This window comes from Falco cherrug, chromosome 7 (assembly GCF_023634085.1).
Source record: "Falco cherrug isolate bFalChe1 chromosome 7, bFalChe1.pri, whole genome shotgun sequence".
NCBI classification, from domain to species: Eukaryota; Metazoa; Chordata; class Aves; order Falconiformes; family Falconidae; genus Falco; species Falco cherrug.
In genome coordinates this window covers 55319050-55341335 of record NC_073703.1, presented here as the reverse complement: position 1 = coordinate 55341335, position 22286 = coordinate 55319050, and the positions used below count along the sequence as shown (strand labels likewise).

General features: G+C 38.6%; 1 protein-coding gene across 3 annotated transcripts in view; it reads left to right on the top strand.

Annotated features, from left to right (window-relative positions):
• The window catches only part of SCG5 (secretogranin V), a 29144-nt gene extending 21267 nt beyond the window's left edge, over positions 1-7877 (top strand). For all 3 annotated transcript variants that reach the window (XM_055715537.1, XM_055715538.1, XM_005444151.4), the window contains 2 exons: positions 3917-3970; positions 7686-7877. In XM_055715537.1, the coding sequence (XP_055571512.1) occupies positions 3917-3970; positions 7686-7781 (150 nt within the window). In that variant the 3' untranslated portion in view covers positions 7782-7877. The remainder of the gene's footprint in view (positions 1-3916; positions 3971-7685) is intronic.
• Positions 7878-22286: the final 14409 nt, after the last annotated feature.

Sequence of the window (22286 nt, the reverse complement as noted above, 5' to 3'; positions counted from 1 at the left end):
CGCTCTAAAAATTAGCTATTTGAGATCTTGTAAAGCAGAGATAAAAGTAGAGCAGCTCTTTTAGGTCACTTGCTGTCATCTGGATTAGGTTGTAAATGACCAACGCAGCCAACTGTGGACTGCCCAGTGGGTGACTGTGCATCCTTATCCTGCCACTGCCCCCAGCTGCCAAAATCCCCGCTGCCCGCCAGCAGCCCATTCCTGCTTCTCCCGTGGAAGAGCCTAGGACCAAATGCCCCAGGAGCTGTAACGGCTGTCTATTTACAGACGGCGTTTCCACAGGCTCCTGCGTGCTGTGAAGACGCTAGGCTGTCACCACCGTCTGAAGCCCTCGGAGCCAGTGTGTCTCCTGGACCCGCGCAAGCTGGCGTGTGCTTGCAGCTCTCGGGGGAGCTTCTCCCCTGCCTTTTCCTGCCATGGAGCAGTTGAGGCGGTGTTACAGTTCCCACTGACTTGTCCTTCCAGGGAGCCAGCATGCATTCCTCAGCGTAACCACAGTAAAACCCAAATTGCATTAGCAGGTCAGGAAAAAAAAAAAAAAAGAGACCTGCTTGTTCATGAACAGTGGGAAAGAAACAGGTTGGTTGGTTGGTTTGGTGGCAGATCCTCGTGCTTGCAAAGCTGTGGAGCCTCTGCAGTACCCTGTGAGTATCAGACACATTCTATACGGGTAGAACAAGTCTAGAAGCTGTCTCACACAGCAAAGTGTGTGATTCCATGTAGATGCTCAATATTATGTGTAAATACTGCTAATACATATGAATATACAAATAGATAAATTATGATAAATGTATACTGGGTTACAGGAGAGGGAAGAAAGAGGAAAAATTTTCCTGTCTTTGGGACAGCTCTTCCTTATATCAGTACACTGAGCTGTGGGAGATCTCGGGAACAGACCCTGTTTATAGGGTGAGATGCCGGCAGCTTATACTCCACTCCCCAGCCCCAAAGACTCTCTTTCTCCTCATATGTGTAAAACATAGAGGGAACAGTGGAAGTGTAAGACGAGGGACTTTTGGAAGTTTCTACCCTGGTGTGCAACTGTAGTTTCTAAAATGTCTGGGGGCTTTTTTCCCCTGTCAGTTTGGACTTTTCCTTGCAGGAGACTGGTACTTTCCATTTCAGTCTGCCTTTTCCACATCTTGCAACTTGACTCTAGATGGTCTGAAAAAGTGTTGTTGGCATCCAGAAAGACTTGCAAGAAGATGGTTTACAATATACAATTTTCAATACAAATCTGAAAACCACTTACATAGAAGTTATTTATTGAAACCCAAAGTGTTAACCACTACCATGTGTAGGGGTTAAAAGGAGGAGGGAAGTTCAGCTGTGTTTTCTGACACCAGTATCAATAAAAATAGAAAATTAAAAGCAACTATGTTTTTCAGCAACGCTTACTTTTACTGAGGCAATGGATAACATTTCACTCTAAGGGTAGAAGTAATGCCAGTTTTGCTTATCAGGTAGTGTGTGGATCCAAGACAGTACAAAGAAAGGATAGGAAGCAGGGGTAAAAAAAGTATTTGATGAAATTGAAGTTTGTTAAAGAAGTTGCCATCTCTGCCTTCCTAATTTTAATGGAAATCTGAAACTAGTCACTCTGATTTGATTTTATTCCAACTCTAGTTATAGTGAGCCACATGAAGCGAATCTTTCTTTACCAGCTGATGTTGTTAACTACTGGAATGGCACTGGTGATTATTAGGATGGGTTATGGTAAGTCTGGTCCCCCTCTTCAATTTCAGACAGTGCAGATTGTTTGATTTAGTATAGTATGCTTGGTGTAATAGAAATTGTCATGCTTTGTAGTCCTGATAAGGCTGTAAATTGACTGGGGGAAAAAAGCCCTCCCGTGAAAGGGTGCAGCCTTGCTAATGTATATCCTTTTCAGTTTTGCTTAGTAATTGTGCAGGTCCAGATTACAGAGCTGCTGATTATTACTGACTTAAAGAAGTTTTAGTGAAGACTTGAAAGGTCTAAGGGTAAATCTCTCTGGCATTAGTTAGTTGGTTGTAAGCATTCTAACTTCTGTGTTTTTCCCACCCAAATCCCAACCTGTAGTACCCTAATCCAGGTAGCCGAGAGGGTGCAAAGGAAGCTCCCGGAGTGGGAGGGAAATCGCAATTTATGTGCAGCACACCTCTATATGGGTGTATCTTTAATTGGAGAAACTCTGTGCCTTCATTCCTAACAACTCCTAGGTGAGGGATGAGAATGGTAAGCACTTAACGGGCAAATTTTGGTGGCTGATGAGCTCAGGCCCTTACACAGTAGAACATATTTTCAGGATTGCTGTTACCATGCAAGAACACTCTTGGCTCATGCTCCATAACGTCACTTGCTTTGTACTCCACATAATGCTGAAGTAGTAGTTACAGTCTTAAAACATTCCCAAACAAACTAAATAAAATATGATCTTCCTGAGCAGGAACAGTTCAATTGTGAGGAATTTTCCCGAGTGACAGAAATGTTAGCTTCAGTAGTCGTGAAATTCTTTTTATTTCAGAAATACCATTTTTCCTGTCATGAAAAGTATAAGGTCAAATAGTTCACCAATAGAGGCTTTGGTGATGCTTTGTTTCCTAAAGAGAGTAATTTATGCATCTGTGGGTTTCTTTAAAATGTTAAATTTAAGTTTTCCCAAAGTGAGTTTGCATAAATGACTAGCCAAGAATGTCTCCCCTGGCCAACTTCATCTCTGTTCCTTTTTGGCACAGCTCACACAAAATAACTGAGGTTGGGCAAGAGATAGGCCTTGTGAATTTGGGGTTTAATGAACATGAGAAGTGAAAAACAGACAATTTTGGCAGATTTCAGTGTAACACTTGAAAATGTTTGTTTTTTCTCATATCAAGGCTGCAGAGAGGGTAGAAGTGTTTGGTGAATTTGTCTTGCACTAGGATCACACTTTCTATTTATATAATCAATGTTAGGTCAGTTGTTTATAGCAGAATTAATGGCCTTGTTTATACAGTGTTCTGCTTTTTATACATGTAATTCTTCTCTCCTTCCATTTTCAGGTTAGGGTTTGGTTTTGTTTTTCTTCATAATACACAATTGAAACAAAATGTGTTGAGCATGTGTGTGTTATTCCAGACTTTATTAGAATTCACTACTTGTATGAAATACAACAATATGTGGATGCACTTATGTAAACTATGGTCAGAGGGTTTTTTTTGTGTTGGTTTTTTTTTCTTTTCTCATCATCATAACTTTCTCTTCTGCCAAGATGTTTTTGGCAGTTTTTAAAAGGTTCGCCATTAAAAAAATGTTATAGACCAAATGGTTTTTAGAAACTTTATTGAGGGCACTACTTAAACAAAGGAAGAGTTGGCGCTGAACTCCTTTCAACAGAACTTTGCACTGGGAAGTGTTGATATCTGGAAGGGAATAAGCAAAGACAACAAAACAGCAGGAATGACGCTGATTGCAGTTTTTAAAAGGAATTAGAAAATCCCTCATAAAGCAAGTATATTTTGCTCCTGTTCTTGTGTCACCTCAGACATATAGAAAGATGTACCAGGGGCAGGGTTTCTGTTCCTCTCCCTTCCACTCATTTTTCTTTTTTTCCTTCTCTTTTTTTTTAATATATATTTATTTATACTATGTATCACACGATGGGGAACATCCAGTCTACATCATTACACCAATGTACCTGAAGTGCTTATTGCCTGAACAGGGATGATAACATGGTGCAACATAGTGGAAAATTACTGGCTTTTTAATTGCTGGTAAGACTGTGGCTGCTCATGAAGAACTGCAAAATGTTAGCAGGAATATCCAAATACATGTTTGTGGTTTATCCTTCCCGTAAATCTACACACCCCTTTAAACTTGCTAATATTTAACAGCAAAAATAACATTTTAAAAGAAGAGTATAATTAATTTGATGGCTGCATTTTTTTTCCCCTTCCAGAGCAAGAATTTACTCTTTGAGAAGATTAATGGTGGTCCAAAAAGAAGGAAGAGGGTAACTATCAAAATACTTTATAGCCCGTGTATCATCTAGAGGGCTAAGAAGAATTAAAATCATAGTGTTGAAATGAACAGTTAGTCTAACACATCTGCATTGTACCTTAGATAATGTGTCAAGTCAGGGAACCTCTGTGATAAACTACTACAGCAGGCTTCAGGACTCTCCGCCGAGTACAAGACCTATTTCCCTAAATAGCCTGTTTCTTTCAGAAGATGCACTTCAATGTAGAGCATTAATTAAAAACCCCTTTATATTATCTGCCTTTTAAAATTGATCCTATTTGCATAAACCCATTTAAAATTATTGAAATGTCTTTAAAACACAATTTTAAAGTTTCCTACTAAAATACTGGTTACATTAATTACCACTATCCATGCATGTGAATATGTTTTTGAGTGTAAATGACAGAACTGTTTCTTTAGCTGATGTAATTTGATTCACTTACTTAGATTTACATCAGATTGCACTCCTATCTCTGTGTCCCGCCTGCTTGAAAGGCAAAGATGAACATTTTTCTGCCCCTGAAACAAGGCAGGCAGTCCACATATCACAGAGAACCTCTGCATAGCCCATCTCACTATTGCCTCTCTCTTTTTCAGTCATGTCAGCCTTTCTTTTACCAGAAAATCACTTTCTGGCAGTTCAAAGTCTTTAGCTTTGGTGCTGGTGTATTTTTTTAGAAGAAGAAAAAGTCTAGCTGTCTGTCAGAAAGTAGATTTTCAAAATATGACAGGAGAGTTTATATTGAAAATGTGAAGTACATTTCGTTTAAAGTAACTGACGCGTAAGTGAAGATGATTATTTATTTACTTGACTCTCAAACCAGAAGTCTTTGCTGGAAGCAGAGGAGGTGAGTTAATTTCTTACGGATTCACACATCACTGGTAATAAACACTGTTCAACCATAAGTTAATAATCCGTCTTGAGCTTAGTATCTGCCTCCCCACTTATGTTTGATTTTCGAGTTTGTTAGCAAAAGAGGAAAGAGGTTAGACACTTGATTTTAACTGTAAAATAAGTAGAACTTACTCTGGAAATAGTTATGTGGAATATTTATTAAGAGCTAGAACAGCATGTTAAAATAGGATTAGTGTAATATATACAGGAGGGAAAAAAAAAGAAAAAATAAATTAATTTTCTGTCCACGTGCTGATTGACTTAATTGGATACAAAAGGAGTGATGGCTGGAGAGATGTGACAGCCACGTGGCCAGCAGTAGCTCAGAATTTTGGAGATGAAGCTTCAGTTTTTTGGTTTGCAGCGGATCTATTTTTCTTAGCACAGACATGTCACTTAATGATAAATTCATTATCATTTAAATTATTTTATTGTTTTGAGAGTAAGACTAATGATTACTATTCCTTTAACGAACAATTCAGGATTTTCACTTTATGAGCAGAAGGGTAACCTAGAGCTGTCAACAGCCGAGTGCATTTTTCCAGAAACCGAAAAGCCCGCTGGATTCCCCTCCTGCCTTCTGCGGTCCCTGCCACTCCTCCATGCCCTTCTGCACAGACAGCGTGTTTAGGGAGGACAGCTTCTGGCAACAGATTCATCCTTTGGGTCAGAATGTCCCGATTTGAGTTTAAAGCAAGTCCTGCGTAACTGTGTGCATAGCAACTGTGTGGTGTCTATATGATGTTACAGTCACAGAGGCACTTACTGGAGTCTACCAAACTACATTTTAAGTATGTGTGTATATTAATATATTTTTATATATATATGTATATAAACACACATATAAACATATATGCATATAATCAGTTTACATAGCGAAGGTGTGTATTTGCTATTTACTACTGTATTATTCTTTTGCAGCATTTGCAGTGCAGGACAAGGAAGCCTAATTTAACTAGCAGTTCTCCCCTTTTTAAAATTTCTATGCACGAGCAAAGCCCTGTCCAGAATCTAATAAGCTGAACGTGACAGGAGTGCATCTGTAATCACTGAGTCATGTTGCTGTGGGCTCAGAGCTGTGCACAAAGGTACTCGGGAACCGCATTACTTTGAATTCAGCACAGCTGTATAGGATTAAACATGTTTCAGTCAAATCAGCCAAAAATGTTGCATTATATTTTGTGTTTTCTTTTGTCAGTTGAGAAGGACTCAAATTTTTATGTATTCTCATTCTCTTCTACTTTATTTCAAAAAGTAGCAAGCAAGTACCATTCCAAAAAAAAGACCAATTAATCTTCCTAAGAATCTTCAAATAGTTCCTAGAAGTTTATGCAACAGCTGAATTTCACTAAATTAACATTAAACAGAACTTCTTTAAACAAACACAAACAAATCATTTACATTTGTCTTATTTTTAACAATTTAAAGCATTAAAATAGTTTAGTTTTATTTTCAAATATTTTTCCACATTCATTTCTGGTTCTTAATATTTTTATGGTTTCACTTGCAGCAAGCAAAGCACTCAAAAAACAGAAGTAAGCAAAAGGGCTGCTCTGTACTATGATTAAATATTAATGATAGCCTCTACAAATCTGGGGAAACCCAAGGGCTTAAACTTGAAGACAGACAAACCCCAAATCTTTTCCAGAGATTTGAAAAATACTTGAGTTATGTGAAAATAAGTATTTCAAGTCTGTTTTAAAAGCTGGGGGTTTTTTTGCGTAGCTTTGAATTCCTACATTTTGGTGAAAGAAGGACATAAATATCTCCAGAAAACTAATTTCTGTGATACAGCCAGCCTGACAAGAATCAGGAGATAGCAGCAAATTTGCATTCCTCCAAAGTTTGTTCTTTAGGCAAACAATTTTTATTGGCATAAGAAACTGCCACACTAAAACTTTTGTCTATATCTGTGAAGGAGAAAGTATATATTTGAATTTTGTTTACACTGACACCGTAACAGGTCAGAAAGTGGGTGTAAAAAATATTCAAGTTAATTCCAAAGCTCCACTTAACTGCTTGATACTTGCAAATACAGTAAATAGGGTTTATTCCATTGGTATAGGAAAAATTCAAGCATAGGCTTTCTGCATTACTGTGATCTCTAGTTCTGAGACAGGATCTGTTCATCTTCAGTCTCACTTTGTGCTGCTCGCATGGCGCAAAGTGAAGTTAAACCCTCTCCAGAGATCTCCTCTCCAGCATTCCCTTGTTCTGGCAGTGGTATGAGAACCATTCCCTATGCCAAAACCTTGCTTGGCTCTGCTTCTGTGCCAGCAGTTTTTTATCTCAGCATCAGGAGAGGAAGCAAGGAGGGGTTTCCTGGAGAGGAGCTGGGCTGAAGAAGAGACTTTGGTCAAAAATGGTATTGTGATACCTAACTTGTCTCACAGCATAAGGTCCATCAAAGCCTACTGATTTAAGCTAAAGCTTACCTGTCTGTACTTCTCTGACAAGTTCTGTCCTGCCTCAGAAATTAGGGAGTTAGGTCTGCTGCTGCCTCTTTGTTGAACTGAGGAAAGGAGGAGTGGAGCAAAAAGACAAGTGTTTAATTCAGACTATCCTATATTCTTGATAGCCCTCCTTCACTTGTATTCTTTTTAGTGGATTGGATTAAACTCTTGCACATAAAAAAATACTAGAAAACAAAACGCTGATTGACTTGTAGATTTACTCCCTAGGAGCATTTTCTTTTTTCTTCAGTCTGCAAATATTTGATAAATAAGAAATCATAAATATATATACTTATTCTAGTTACCTTTTATATGTTTCCCTGTTTCTAGTAGGTATAAATAATTTAAAACTTTTTCAGAGTGTGAACCCGTATCTGCAAGGACAGCGACTGGACAACGTTGTAGCAAAGAAGTCTGTTCCACAGTTCTCAGATGAAGACAAGGGTCCTGAATAAGTACAGTAAAAATTAATGATGAAAACTCATGCCATCCTCTGCTAGATCGTAATATTGCTTATGTATGATCATCTATTAAAATCCTTGTGAATGACAGCATGTTTATTATTTATATAATTGTAGATGAAAAACATCTGTATTTATAAACAGTATGTTCTCCTAGATAACAAAAATATGGTTCTGCTTTTTGTTAAGTTATGGTAAAAGGACATTTCTGTTGTTTTTATTTTAGTAATGGAGAAAACTTTAAAAATGTTAGTCATTTTAATAGCTAATATAAAGTAAATGGTCTTAATGAGCAGCTTGTAAATAGGAAGATGTTAAAAAAATGGCCAGTTTGAATCCAACATTTAATCTTAAATGTTACTATGTTTGACACATGAAAATTACAGTTTTATGTTTTGTTCACAAATACCGTTACTTAGCAAAGACAAAGTATTTATTTTACCCAGAGAATTTTGGCTTTTAGTCCATTTTAATAAACATTTAAGCAATCTAAAAGGTTTGCAAAATTATATTTTCCAAAATATTTCAGAGACTTATTTGTCTCTGTTATTGCTGTGCAAATTTTAAAATTAAAGACCTGCTTTTTGACTCTATCCACTGGAATATTTTTTGTTAGTTTTAATCATTCCATGTCCACAGCTTTCCTGAACACTTGCACATCTTTCTTCTTTATCAGCGGTACTGTTGTGTGGAAATTAAATCTCCCCTGCTGCTCTTTGCTTTAGTAACAGCAGCATTTGTGCATTATTATAACGTTCTTCAATTATGTGTCCCTGGGATGTTGTAAGTGAAGATGGAGACATTTGTCTGTGTTAATAAGGTTGTGTCAACATCCTCTGAATCTAAATCCAGGATGTGAAGGTCATTACAGTTGATGATCTGAAAAACTATGATTCTGTAGTAACACTGGTAGCTGTCACTGCTCTTGAAGTTGCTTTGGGAAGCTTAAATTGCCTTTTTGTCCCCTAGGAGACTGAAGAACTTTTTATTCCAGAAAACAGAGTTCTCCCTTTCTGAAAGATGAGAATATGAAATTACATAAAATTTTGTAATTGTCAGGGTGCATCTGAAATATTTCAAGCTATGTGCATGGGCTGTTGGAATTCCAGAAAACAGCATTAGCTTACAGCTCTGAACTTCAAATCTGTGGGAGAAAAATGTTGCTTCCTTCCCCGCCCTATAGAAAGACACAGTAAAATAACGATGACCCCTTAGAAAAAGCAGAAACTAAAGGTTCTAGCTACTAGCTACGTAAGATTAAAGTTAACAGCATGGCACAAATACTGCTGCGTATGGCATTTGCTAGTTCTATCCCAGCACTTAGTGATTTGTAATAAATTACGTATGCAGAGAGTCAGTCCTCTCACGTCATTCATCCGTAGGTTGCAAAACTCGGTAACATTCTAGGCTGAACTATCATGTCTTTCATCCTGTTTCCTCTTTAAAAAAATTCTGGAAGAGAAAACTAAATAGTGTGTAATGCAGTGGGGTTTATACTCACACATGACATGAAATTGAGTTTGTGTGAATTGCAGAGCTTCTTTCACTTCTGGCGCCTGGAATGGGATGGGAGTGATCCAGCTGTTCATGTGAGACAACTCTTATTCTCTGCTTATTAAGCTTACTCTTTTTATCTGCACTCCTGCTTAGCCTTCACACGGGTACTGAGAGTTGGAGAGGTTGTCTCTAAAAGCAGGAAAAACTGCGTATCACAGCATGAATCTGAGATCGGAACCCACTGATGCTCAGCAGCCCAGAGGATGTGAAATGGTTGTTCGTTCCACCTAACCCCACCGCCAGCCGCTGGCGCTGCCACAAGGCTTCCAGTTGGTCAGAGGCTAATTTCCATTCCTCAGAAACTGGTGTTTCTTCAGATTCTCAACTGTCTTATTGATGCTTTTGAAGTCATCTGAGATACATTCTGTCCTTGCTAGCTCCAGTAAAATCCATTTTAATCACAAAAATGAAGCAACCACGAAGGCAATTTATTTCATTTTTTAAGCTCTTAGTAAGAACCAGCACATAATAAAAAGTGGTGTGTACAGTAAATGGGGGGGCTTAAAAAGGGATGGGCAAAGAAGTATTGCTTGCTTAATGGTATCAGAAATGCCACATCTGATTTCTTGAGGCATGTTAGGTTACTACCCCCCCTGAGTGGAGATACAATAATCTGGCACTGCAAACTGACCAGAAGAGGGATCTGGACAGAGCAGGCAAAGGAAAAATTACACAATTTAGAGATGTTTTGTCTTTAAATGCAAGCAAAAAATCCCCTTTACACTGCACAATACCATGATGTGTCTTACAGGAACTGTCTGCTGGAAGGAATCAAACGCGTGGTGGTGAGCAGCCATCTGCTGAGTCCATCAGGCAGCTTGAGTGTTTCACCAGGAAGACTCGAAAGCACTGTTGTGAAATATTAATAAAATATAGTTATTATGCTGTAATAATGACATTAATTATTCTAATTTCAATTCCATAGTAGGGCTGCCTTTCTGTACTGGGACTGGTAGCCCATATAAAAAAAAACCCAAAGGCCAAGCAAGAAAAAGTTGTCCCTCCTACTGCTCCGACAACAGTCCTAACATGGATATCTAGGAAGAGTCATCACAGTGCTGGTCTTTCAGAATCGATGAACAAAGATACCAGCTGCCCCCCTCACTAAGAGCTCATTCCACCAAAACAGTATTTAGAAGAATGTCAATAGCTGCTCAGCTCTTACAGGTGTAGTCACCCTTTTACATTTACAGCGCATGTGAATTAAGGAGCATGTATATTACTATTGTTTAGAATTTTCATTATATTAAAACCTTTTTAGATTATTTTAAAATCTGCAAGTGTGTTAATTGCCTCTAACGTATCTGAGACACAATGTGCTTAAAAGAAGCTATACAGAATAAAGTATATTGCCATGCAACATTGGTTTTGTCTGGTAAAGAAATATTTATGACCCTAGTTCAAAAAAGCCCTGTGTAACCGAACAGATTATAGTATTTCATTTGCGATACAAAACTTCCTCTGGGATTCCATCTGTGTGTGCACGCGCATGCATACACTAACATACACTTTTAAAAAGATGATTCAGTCATATAATAAGCTCGGTAGTAAAGAATATAAAGATGTCAACCCACAGAAAAAAGTAATATAAAAGTGCTTAGTGAATTATTTAGAAGGGGAAATAGTGATACGCTTCTTTTTATTGGCACATTTGCATTCACCTAACAAAACCATGCTGCTAATCTATTCAGCAAGTCACGAGCAAACCAAAGAAACCTGGAACTAGTTCTGGGAACCTGATGTCAAGAGTCCTGAGAGTCACCTACAGGACTGTAAGTAAAGCTGATCTGAAGCTTATTTTATCAAAATACGATGAAGCATATCTTCATCTGTTAAACTGATGAAGGACACAGGCAGAAAGATGACTACCAAGTCAAGTTTTTGGCTTCGTTAAGGGCAAAGTAACACTCAAGGCCCTTTGTTTCCAAATGTAAGGAGTTGGGGATGAAGACAAGTATTTTTTTGATGATGAAGACGAGACTTGAGTCCATGCCCTCAAATCAGGCTTCTAAGCAGTAGCTGTGTGCAAGTGTTGAAAAGTCTTTATTTTCATTTTCATGCTGTACAATAACTATTTTTTGAACACTTAAATTTGTTGGGAGAAGCCTACAAGAACACCAACCCAAAACAAACTTGGAATCTTCTGGCCTTTTTGCTGGTAAGCTCACTAAACCAATTCTAACCTCAGCTATAATGCTGTAATGCTTCTTCTGTGAAATAATTTTTACGCAAGTGCTTCTTTTTTTACATGCAAGTCTGGAATGCTGGATCATTAGGATAGAGAGTTCAAAGATACCTTTTCAGTCAAGGTCGTAAGACTTAGATTTATGGAAAGAGAAGGGGAAGGCAGGCAGATTCAGAAGATGGTACCATGACCGCAGAAAAACTTACAATATACAAGGAAAGTACAGTTTCACATGACCCATGTGGGAGAAGAGTGTGTTCACTGTTTTATTAGCCAAGTACACTATGATTTGACGTACCTGTCCGTGCAAGTCAGAAGCTATCAAGGCTATCAGGGAATCAGAAGACATTATCTTCCAATTTTGAAACACCTGAATCCAAGGTTTCAGGCTACTGGAGCTGACAATTAAGATTGGTTTACATTTCTTCCGTGCTTGATACAAATAGATTGGCAATCTGGTATGCCTTAAAGAAAAGACAGATGCAAAAAAACCAGAACATATCAAATCCATTGCCACATGTACACTTAAAAATTTAGGTTTGTCTGAAGTCATGCAATTACCTTCAATGCTCTTAAATAAGTATAATGTTCAAGAATTAACTCAAATAAGAAGTCTTCTTTTTAAATAAAGAATGACTGTGTCCCTTAAAAGGTTTACTTATTTGTGGTACCTAGAGCCAAAGGCAGACTCCAACCAGGAGCAAAGACTACAAGCTCCCTTAAAGTGGGCAGCCACTGACAATAAGATACTTACATGCAAACTAAATAAAAGCTAAAAGGAAATGTAGAAGAAGAAAGAGGAATTGCCATCATGAAGAGCCCCATGAATCACAAATACGGCTGACTGGCACAGGATAGGGTCCCAAGACAAGATTTTCAAATATGAGACAACAATAGGGTCAAAGGAATCGTTTTCCAAGTACCTGCATGTCCAAGTCTACCACGCTCAAGCCTTTTGCTGTTAGGTGAAGAATGGCATCGAACTCCAGTTCATCATCTTAATTCACCATGAGAAGGAAGTATGTAGTACCAGTTCGTATTTGCTTTATTTATGATGCTAACTGCTTTGCTGTGATTACAGGGATCCTGACGGCTGGAAGAGCTGCTAGCCATGTGTGCAACACATGGGCGCATAACAAACTTTAAATGATGTGAGTGTCATGACAGCAGCATTTCCAATTGGAACTAAAAGAGCTTAAAAAAATTTCCTGTTTGACTAACAAGGTCTCTTTTTCTGTGTGGGGCAGAGGTGGAGAAGGGATCAGAAACGGTAGGAATTGAGAATGTCTTCAGACTTCAAAGATTAGGTAGACCTGAGTCACCTCTTTTTATTTTTTCCTATGGTTCTTGTTACCAAAACACGTGGAATCCAGCTCCTATTGCAATGCATGGGTGTCTTTTACATTTAATCACTGTGTTTCTTCATCCTGCTCTGCTCTCCAAGAAAAACAGTGGTGGGAGTTGGTGGCTAAATTTCATTGTAAACTGAGTGAGGCAAAGGAGAAAGCACAAAGAAAAATAATGTGCTATTTGCCACTAGCCTCAAACTCTCCCTCGTTCCCTAACCGGTGTCACTCATTTACAGACCATTAAACCCTGATTTTAAATGTATAAACACTGACTACTTTTATTGCAGATATTTGTTTTGAACCTAACCACAATATGACAGTTTAACTTTCCTGGGAGCCACCAAAGATCTCCGTTATAGATGATAGGGGGTTTTAGGTCTGGGCATATGACTTTCGTAGACCACAGAATATGCATACAGCTTTGATGCTGAATTGAGTTTTAGCCTCTTTTAATTAATTCTTTATCCTGAGAAACAAAACAATATAACCCTAGCAGTTCTTCAGTGCATTATCTACATATGAATGCCCCAAAGTCCTTTAAAAGTGGCTGAAATTCAAGTGGGATAGCCCCTATGGGGAAATATGGGCCTGACTCCTCATCCTAACATAGAACACCTTTCTACATTGGGAAATAAAATACCACGCTGTGGCATTTTATATTTCAAAATGGAGAAAACAGATTCATGAAAGAACAAGTCAGGTCATCCAGAGAAACAGTCATAATTCACCATGGGTTAATTTTTTTTTAACAATGCTGCAAACACTGACTAACTCAATTGCAAAACTTTAAGTGACTCCGATCGGCAGTGCAATGGCTGTAAGATTTATGGGCTTTAAAGCTGTGTTACTGCAATCCAAGTAAGAAACTTATTTTTAATGCTGCATAAACCATTTATCACTTTAAAAAATAGTCATAACTGATTTAAGTAAGTTTTTAAAAAGATGTTGTTGTAACAGATAAGTTCTGCTGTCATAGTTTATGCGCAGACCTGGCTATTGGTTGAATTCCCAAACAACCCTAGGACTCGGGTGCCTCAGGGGTCTGCGCATGCACAGGTTACATTGTGTGCACACAGTTAAAAAAAGCAAGTTTTTTTATCAGTTATCTTCTGCTTTAGTAGTTTAGTAATTTCTAACTATATCAGCTATTTCCTGCTGTGCTTTCATGTTCCCGGAAGCAACCTATGAGCTGTTAAAAGGACAAGCATCATCCACATATTTGAAGATCAGGCCTTCGTAGTCTGCCCCTAAAATACCGGTTGCTTGTTAAAAATGCTTCGTGTCTGTTTTGTTGTATGTCTGGACCAGGTTTTTAATCTGGCGGTTTACAAAGCTGGGACTTATTTCCAATTAATAGATGGGCGAACAGTTGCAAACAGGTCGAGGACCAGCTCCGCTATGGCTTCAGTGCCCACAGCTGGATTTGTGTGCAATACAAACACCAAAGTCCAAGCACGTGATCCTCAAACCCTGCCTCCCTTGCCTGATCCTTAGGTAGCTCAACTCTATGCACAGCTCCATTTTCTTATCAATGACATACCTCAGGCACCAAAACTTCTACTCCTGTGCACACCTAGGACTGTTTGAAACTTGGTGAATGCACGGCTCTGTATCTATCTCAGTCCTGAACACAACCTGAATCCACAAACTTGCCAATTCCTCCCCTATATTCCCTGGGGGAACGAGCCTGGTAAAGGACCGACCTCACAGATGCCTACAGGACCAGGCATTGCTCAAAATAGCACCACAGGAGTAGACGGTTTAAATAAAAAAAAAAAAAAAAGAAAAAGAAAAAAAAAAAAAAGAGTCTGGATGAGGTATGGCAAAAGAATCAAGGCTCTAATGGCACCAGCGAAGGGGATCGAGAACAAACACAGATTTGTCATCTAGTGCTTAGTAGGGCAGGGTGAACATGAGGAATGTCAGGGTTACACCTGGGCTCTAGCTAGCCCTCAAGGAGTGCCTGGGTAGCTAGCCAGCACTGAATCAAAACACAGAGTAGACTTAGAGCATGGCGAAAACAATCCAAGCACCCTCCCCCATCCTCCCTAGCAGATGGCTTGATTTGGCTGTGTGTGGATGCAATCGGTTCCGAGCTGTCACAGCCTCGGCGGGGAGGTGCAGAGTCCTCTCACACCGTCAGGCTCCTGCCTCGTGGCGGAGTGGCTGCACCTCTGGAGGTGCAGGAGACACAGGTTTGAACATCCCCAGTGAACAGACAGGCACCACAACCTTTTCTTTTATGATTCCTGAAACAATGCAAGCTGCCTTTCACTCATTGTTAATGTATTATTCTTTCAAGAAAATTACATGCATCTGGCTGCTACCGAAATAATCGGAAGTATGTTGCATTTAGCAAGACTCGTAAATGAGCAATTCATTTATGTGACTGTACATTCTTTCTTCTAATAATGTAAAGAATACCTTTAGATCATTTTGCATCAGTTGAAAAAGAAGCATTTAAAGCCCCCGCTTTCTTAGCACTTCGCTATTAGCACTACAGTGACAAATTTGATCTTGCAGTCATTGTCATGTGTAAGTTTGCTGACCAAGAGCTCCAGCGATCCTGAGGGATGCTGTCAGTGTTGCTAACACAGCATCTCCTTATAGCAAGACATGTCTCGTTATAAGCATTTTCAGCACTGAAGCCAAGACAGAGTCTTTGTCTCCACACCAGCAGGAATAATTCTCAAGGTGATTTCAGGTGGAGTTCTCCCTAGTAAAAAATGCAGTGGCAAATACTGAAGGGGTTTTCAAGGCTTTTCGAGAACCTGGTGGTAGTATATGGAAAGCAAGAGGGATCTGGACCCCAGATAAAACAAACAATTTGATTTGAGATACTAAAACCTCAAAGTACTTGGTCTTACAAAGTACTTCTTTACATTAGAGACAAAGAAGTCACATTTGGTTATGGCGGTTTTCCTATATCTAGGAAGGTTTTGGGTTTTTTATATATATATATATATATACACACAAACAAATATATATATATTGTTTTTTTTTATATATATACACACACACACACAAATATATATATATATATTGTTTTTTATATATATATATATACACACACACAAACAAATATAGTATAACACCTGGTTATAGCAGTCACCTCCCCCTTAATGTGCAGAGGTTTCTAAACAAATTGTCCTGCCTCTGGTGGATAAAAAAGTGCCTTCTGCCTCCAGATAACTCATGCCCTTGTTTGGATTTCTCTCAACTAATTATATCAAGGTAAAACCACTGTAACTTGTCGCTAGTACATTTTTACATCACAATAACTGTCTCAATGTAAAAAATTCAGCCTGAAGGAGAGGCATAGCCAAAAGAAGTCATAAACTCTGAATCCAAGAATTTACTACGTTAATAAGGAGAATTTCTTCTTTGCCTCACATTGCAGGAAAATATCCTGTTAATTTCTTCTTGGTCAGAAATAGCTACAATGATTTTTTTTTTTTTTTAATCTGTCTGATAGCTTTTGGTGATGCCAGCTCCCAAGGATTCTTTGCTCTAAGTGCTCTATGATATTTATCAAGAGGAAAAATAGGTATTTTTTTACTGTGAATTCACTTTGAAACCCTGACAAGAAATAATAATACCTCCTTTACAAGGAGTCTAGTTCCATCTGGTTGAGAACCAAAAAGCCCTGCCACAGCCTGATCTGAAGTGTAATTGACTTGATCACTTGCAATTTAACTTCTTCGCTTATGTCTTTAGTGCATTAAGACTTCCTGGGGAGGGAAAAGAAAACTGTTTACATTTTTAGAGTTTTTAAAAGTGCATCCAAATGCTCCAAGTGTTTGGTGCCTGATTAATTACAAACACCTAGAGGATTGCTCCGGAACCTATTTACAGAACCTCTCCTAACATCAAGTGATTTTACACTTTTCCAGGCACTTTGAATTACATGTTATTTGTGTGGGTGGGTGGGAAATATATATAAAAGATTATTTTATCAAACTGTCAATGAAAGCGGCTAATGGAGAATTGCTGGGCAGTGTGGTTAGTCCCAGAACATACGATGACAGCTCTCCCATGACTCTGAACAGCTCTGCTGAGGGAAAGGGTGATGTCTGTTGTAGCTATGTTTGGAGAATAAAGTAAAAGGACTTGAGAAACACTAATTAGAATTCAAGATACTGTAAGAAAGGGAAAGATCAATGAATAAATATCCAACTACCCTTAGCCAAACAGGCTAAACAGGATACTTTTGACAAGGAAACAGGAGAAGCAAAACAGAGCAGTTGGAAATATCAAGACAAGAGATTTGGCCCTAGGCTTGCCTGTGTAGTTTCCCAGAAGTGATTTTCTTTGGCAATTTTTGAAAGAGTAAATTTTTGGTAACCATACAGATAAAAAAATAGACTATTCTTGTATTTTATTATTATTGTATTGTACTTTTAATTCTTAAGTTCGTAGAGTTTAACATTCTAATATGCACGTCAACTAGAATGCCCTTCAACAGGGGAAAGATGTATATATAAATTATTTTTGGGTCTTTTAGAAAGGGTCGCCTGACTCAAGCCTCTTGGATTGTTGTGCGTGCCTCATTTTATACACTCCAACAGCCCCACTGAAAACAAAGTCAAGCATCTGGCAAGTCCCTGCAGGATTCCGGACCGAATCAAAGTTTAGCAAAAAACTGAAGTATGAGCCCACCTCTCTTACCAAAGTACTTAACTGTCTGTTTGCACTTCTGTATATAGTTAAAATGCTATGCAAATGAACAGACTGCTAAATTGGAGCCTTATTTTAGCAGTTCTTTTAGATAACCACAACTGGTCAAACACGTCTTCGTCTGCCTTTAGATTTTTTTTGTCCACAACAGTGAAAACTTGGCGTATTCACTGGAAACACCTTTTTTTCTTTTTTTATTGGGGAGAATTACAGAAATTGAAAGGCCTTCTTCCCCATTAAAACCATTTAGACATTTCAAAACTGATGCATTCAAGCACACAGACATAAAACAGGTGAAAATTAAAAAAAATATTACTTATTTTCCCAGATTAAGTCAAACTCTCACCTCCTCTTATAAATAACTTACTTTGTGGGAAGTCTGATACCAAGCCAGCTTTAAGGATTTAGGCCAAAATTATTCTGTCTCCTTTGAACAGCCTGTTCCCTATGGCAGTTTTATAGGTGGGGAAATGGCCTCAAGAGAAAATCAGTGGGAATGAAAAGGGTAAAGGATGAAGGAGGGTGTACGGGGTGCACTCATGGCTCTTACACCTCTTCTTCTTGACATGGAGACCACCTAAATAAAAAATGGCAGTGAGGAGGAGTTCTGTTTCTTCCCACCTGCATTAGTATGAACTCTGAGGAGCACTAACCAGTGCTGGAGCAGTACAACTTCACAGAGCAACTTCCTTCCTGTAACACAGCAGCTGCTTTTGGGACACTGGATTTCAGATACAAAACGCAGAAGTTCTGCACAATCTAAATAAGTTGTTGTCTAGGCAAAAAAAAAGGGCTTCAGCTCTTTCATTCCTGCAAAGCTACTTTTTTAATCTGATATTCCATTTTCACCTGGATATTGCCAGGAAAAACAAACAGAACAGATAAGATTTCAATTTTGAAAAAAGGGCAATGGAATAAAAAACCCCCAAACAAACCAAAACAAAAGCCTTGCACATCTCCTTTCATAATAAAATAGTCACCCTGCCTCTCTTACTCCTTTTGCTACAAGCAGTCAGGAAACAAGCCTAGACTTCTTAGCTTCCAGCTACCTACCCGACCTGCTAGGCTGCCATGGTACGCCCTAGAGGTGCTGTGCAGAAGCCCCCACAGTGCAAGGAGGAGAAAGCACTCCTCTTCCAGGGAGCATATCTATACATGCCTTAAAAGTGTATGTAATCTGCCTAAGATGTTGGGAAGCAGTAAGGTGTGGGAAGGGAGTATTTTAGTTTTGCAGCATAACTGGAAACAGTATTTCACAGCTGTCATATCCCTGGAGTGAAATATGTAAGCAAATAACACACTGAGCCCCTAAGATGCCTCCTTTCATAATTCCCGGTTAAGACTTCAGACTGTAAGGGCTTCTTATACTCACACAAACTCAGTTTGCTTAGCTGAGTCACTTCTTGTATCACATTGCTTCAGAGCTGCCCTGAAAGCAAAGCATGTCAGCGAACACCTCCGACAGCTTCACGAGACAGAAGAAAAAGAAAAGCAAATGCATGAGGGCAGCGGAATTTTTCATGGGTATTCTGTGGCTTTCATTTTCTTGGCAAATTCTTCTATAGTCATCAAATGCATAGAATGCATCAAAAAAAATTGTGAAAAGAGTTTTAAAAAGGTTAGCTTGACAAATGATATTTCCTCATTTGGCATGAAAGTTTGTATTTGTCCAGCAAACTTCATCCTATAAAATAAGCTTCTCTAAATCACTTTTGAAAAATAGTCACATATGGATTGTATTATATGTGTAGGTGTTTTGAGGCCAGAAAACATATTTTTTGTTCTATATCTGCAGCACATAGCAGAGTGGAATGCTGGTGGGTGACCACGGCTCCTAGGTGTGGAGATCATTACAAGTCCACAACCTGACTCTGCATGTAATATATGCTAAACAAGAAAGCTTTTCAGACATAGCAGGACCCCATACTTTTCAGAGAGGGATCCCAGTCTTTTAAAGTATTAGATGCTTAAAGCTTTTATCTCAAACACATTTATTCTTTTGATTTCCAATGTCCTGTTTCTGAATGTTCGCAAATTATTCCTAGATGAAGCAATATTTTTAAATTAAAAAAATAAATATATTCAATTTTCCAAAACACCCTGAACCCCCAAATAAACATTTTTCCTTACATAATTTCCTCTCATTCAGCTAATGGAAATCTATATATTAAAATGTTGACATTCTGTCAACTTAAATCTAAAATACTGCTTTTCAATATGTACCACATTATCCAAATCTTCCTTTTCAGTCTGTGGGGTGGACCCTCCACCACGTGGACGTTAATTCTACAATTCAAATAAAAGAAATATTTATATTCTTTAATTAAACCAAATTTTGGTAAAGTGAAGCACAGTCTTAAGCTTGATTTTCTAGTAGATTTTATGAGAAATTTAACTCAATTCAGACTAACCTCAGCCTTTTCTGGTATTACTTTATACAGCTTGATATGAAGTACAGTGCTATTTAAATGAGGGTGGGTTTTTTTTCCATACAATCATCTGTAATAGAATAAGCTGTGGAGTACCTGAACAAGAACCTTAGGACTGGTGTATTAATAGAGTATCTCGAAACTAAAGCCCATAGTATCTCTTTCCCTCATCTTATCACATTTATTACTGTGTACTTACTTAGGTTTGAAATAAAAAGTGAAAAATCCTTTTCCTTGTTCATTTATCATAAGGCTTTTTGTCCATTAGTTTTGGATATATCTAAAACCCACAGGGAACTGGATTCTTTGAGTATCACTTCTTCTCTGTGAGAAAACATGGGGTTTTTTTCCCTGTAAAGCAAAGAAGCTCCCACATCTGGGCAAGAATGTAGCAATGGATCATTTCCACGCACAGCCCATCCAACACACACTACATATGATCTTGCTTATGCTCCAAGTCGTGGATTACTTCTGTGACACTGCCCATCTTGCCCATCAAGTCAGGACGATCACCAGTGTGCACCACCTGAAGCTCAACAATCCCCGTAGCATGAAGACAGCCCTCATTTCTAAGAGCATGTCCTACAAAAGTCACTTCTGAGAGCAGACATCTCTGCAACACACACATCTTCTGTCACATCAGATAACAACCGTGCCAAACTTCATCGCCTCACGGCTCCACTGGACAGCTTCAAATCCCCCCTAGGATGGCAGGTGGCAAGCAGCAGACTGCAGTGAAGCCAGCACTTGCTTCCAGCCTTGTTACAAACTCAGTAAGAAAAATTACGGTTGCGTTGGTGAGACAAATTCTTAACACTTCACTCCCTTATTTTCCCAAGTTTTTCATGAGTACCGCTAGAATTTTAAAAGGCAAAAAGCACAACAAAGCATCAGTACCTCTGTATTAACAAGACGTTGAGGCACGCTGGTAGGTAGGTACGTAGGTGTGTACATTCGTATTTTCTGCTTTAAAATACATGAATGAAGTGCTTTGGCATTACGCTTCTTGAATGTTACCAACAGAAAGGCAACATCTCAAGCTGCTGCCATACAAAAAGCACTGAAAACATTAGAGATTTTGTCATCAATGGCTGAATTTTATGTACCCTTTCAGTTTTTCCTCTGTAAATTAGTGCCAGATTCATAGCCCTGTAAACCAAGCTCCTTTCTCTCCTTAGCAGAACAGTTCAAAATACCAAGTAAAGCAGTTCAGATGTGCCCTGTCTCTCCTGGCCAGCTTGCCTTACTTCTGATCTGGAGGAACATGTCCGGGAGTGAGAGATGTGGGGTTTCTAGGTATATCAGGGCCAGATTCTCAGCTGGCATAAATCAGTTACATCTCCCTGAAGTTATTATAAGCTATTTCAATTTACTCAAGAAGAGGATCTGGCCCCTGTGAGTCTTTGGCTTCTCTGCAAAGGCTTTTAACGAGGCGCCAACTGTCCTGGCAGTGAGGATATATTGAGTAGCGCTCAAAGTTAGCAGTAGCAGACAGGAGCTCAGCCCAATAATATTTTTCTCTGCAAGAATTAAGTACAGCACTTCTTTTAAGCTTAAAACAATTCTTACTGTTCCACTAAAACAAAGAACAACTCACACAGTGAATACCCGCAAGAAATGGGAGAGGAAATTTAAAAAAAAAAACAAACCCAAAATAAGAAAGCCGAACAACACAATAGCGAGTGGGTAGTTGAATCCAGCCAGGTTCATAGTACATGCCACTACCGCCCCATGACACTGAAGTTCTTCATCTCAAACCTATATGCCACAAAAACGTGCAGATTGCCATAGGCCTCTTTTATACTAAATTACACAAAATTTCCCCATCAGTATTCCATATACAATTTGCAGCATTAGTGAGCATCAACAGAATTTCAAGTCTGGGTAAGGTGGGAGGAAGGGGAGTATTTTTCAAGTAGTAGGAAGGTTTTTTTTAAGTCAGAAGATAGCACAACCTTGTCTTTGGTTGGAATCTGACCAGCACAGCTGAATCTTTGGAGTAAACTTGGGGAACGTCCTGTTAAAGAATCCAGCAGTAAAAGAAATACAAACTTCCAAGCTAGAAATCATCTGGATACCTAATATTAAAAGAACAAAGAGGGAAAAGACATCTTTTCCCCACCTCCCTCACCCACAAATAAATAAAAATAGACATGTTTCTTCCTTTTTGCCAAGCCTTTTTTATATACCTTTTTTTTTATTTATTTCTACCTTCATTCAGTCCAAGGAAGCAGATACAGCTACAATTATTTACCCTGTTGGTATCTGACTAGTTTATTTTTCTGAATGAACAGGCAAATGC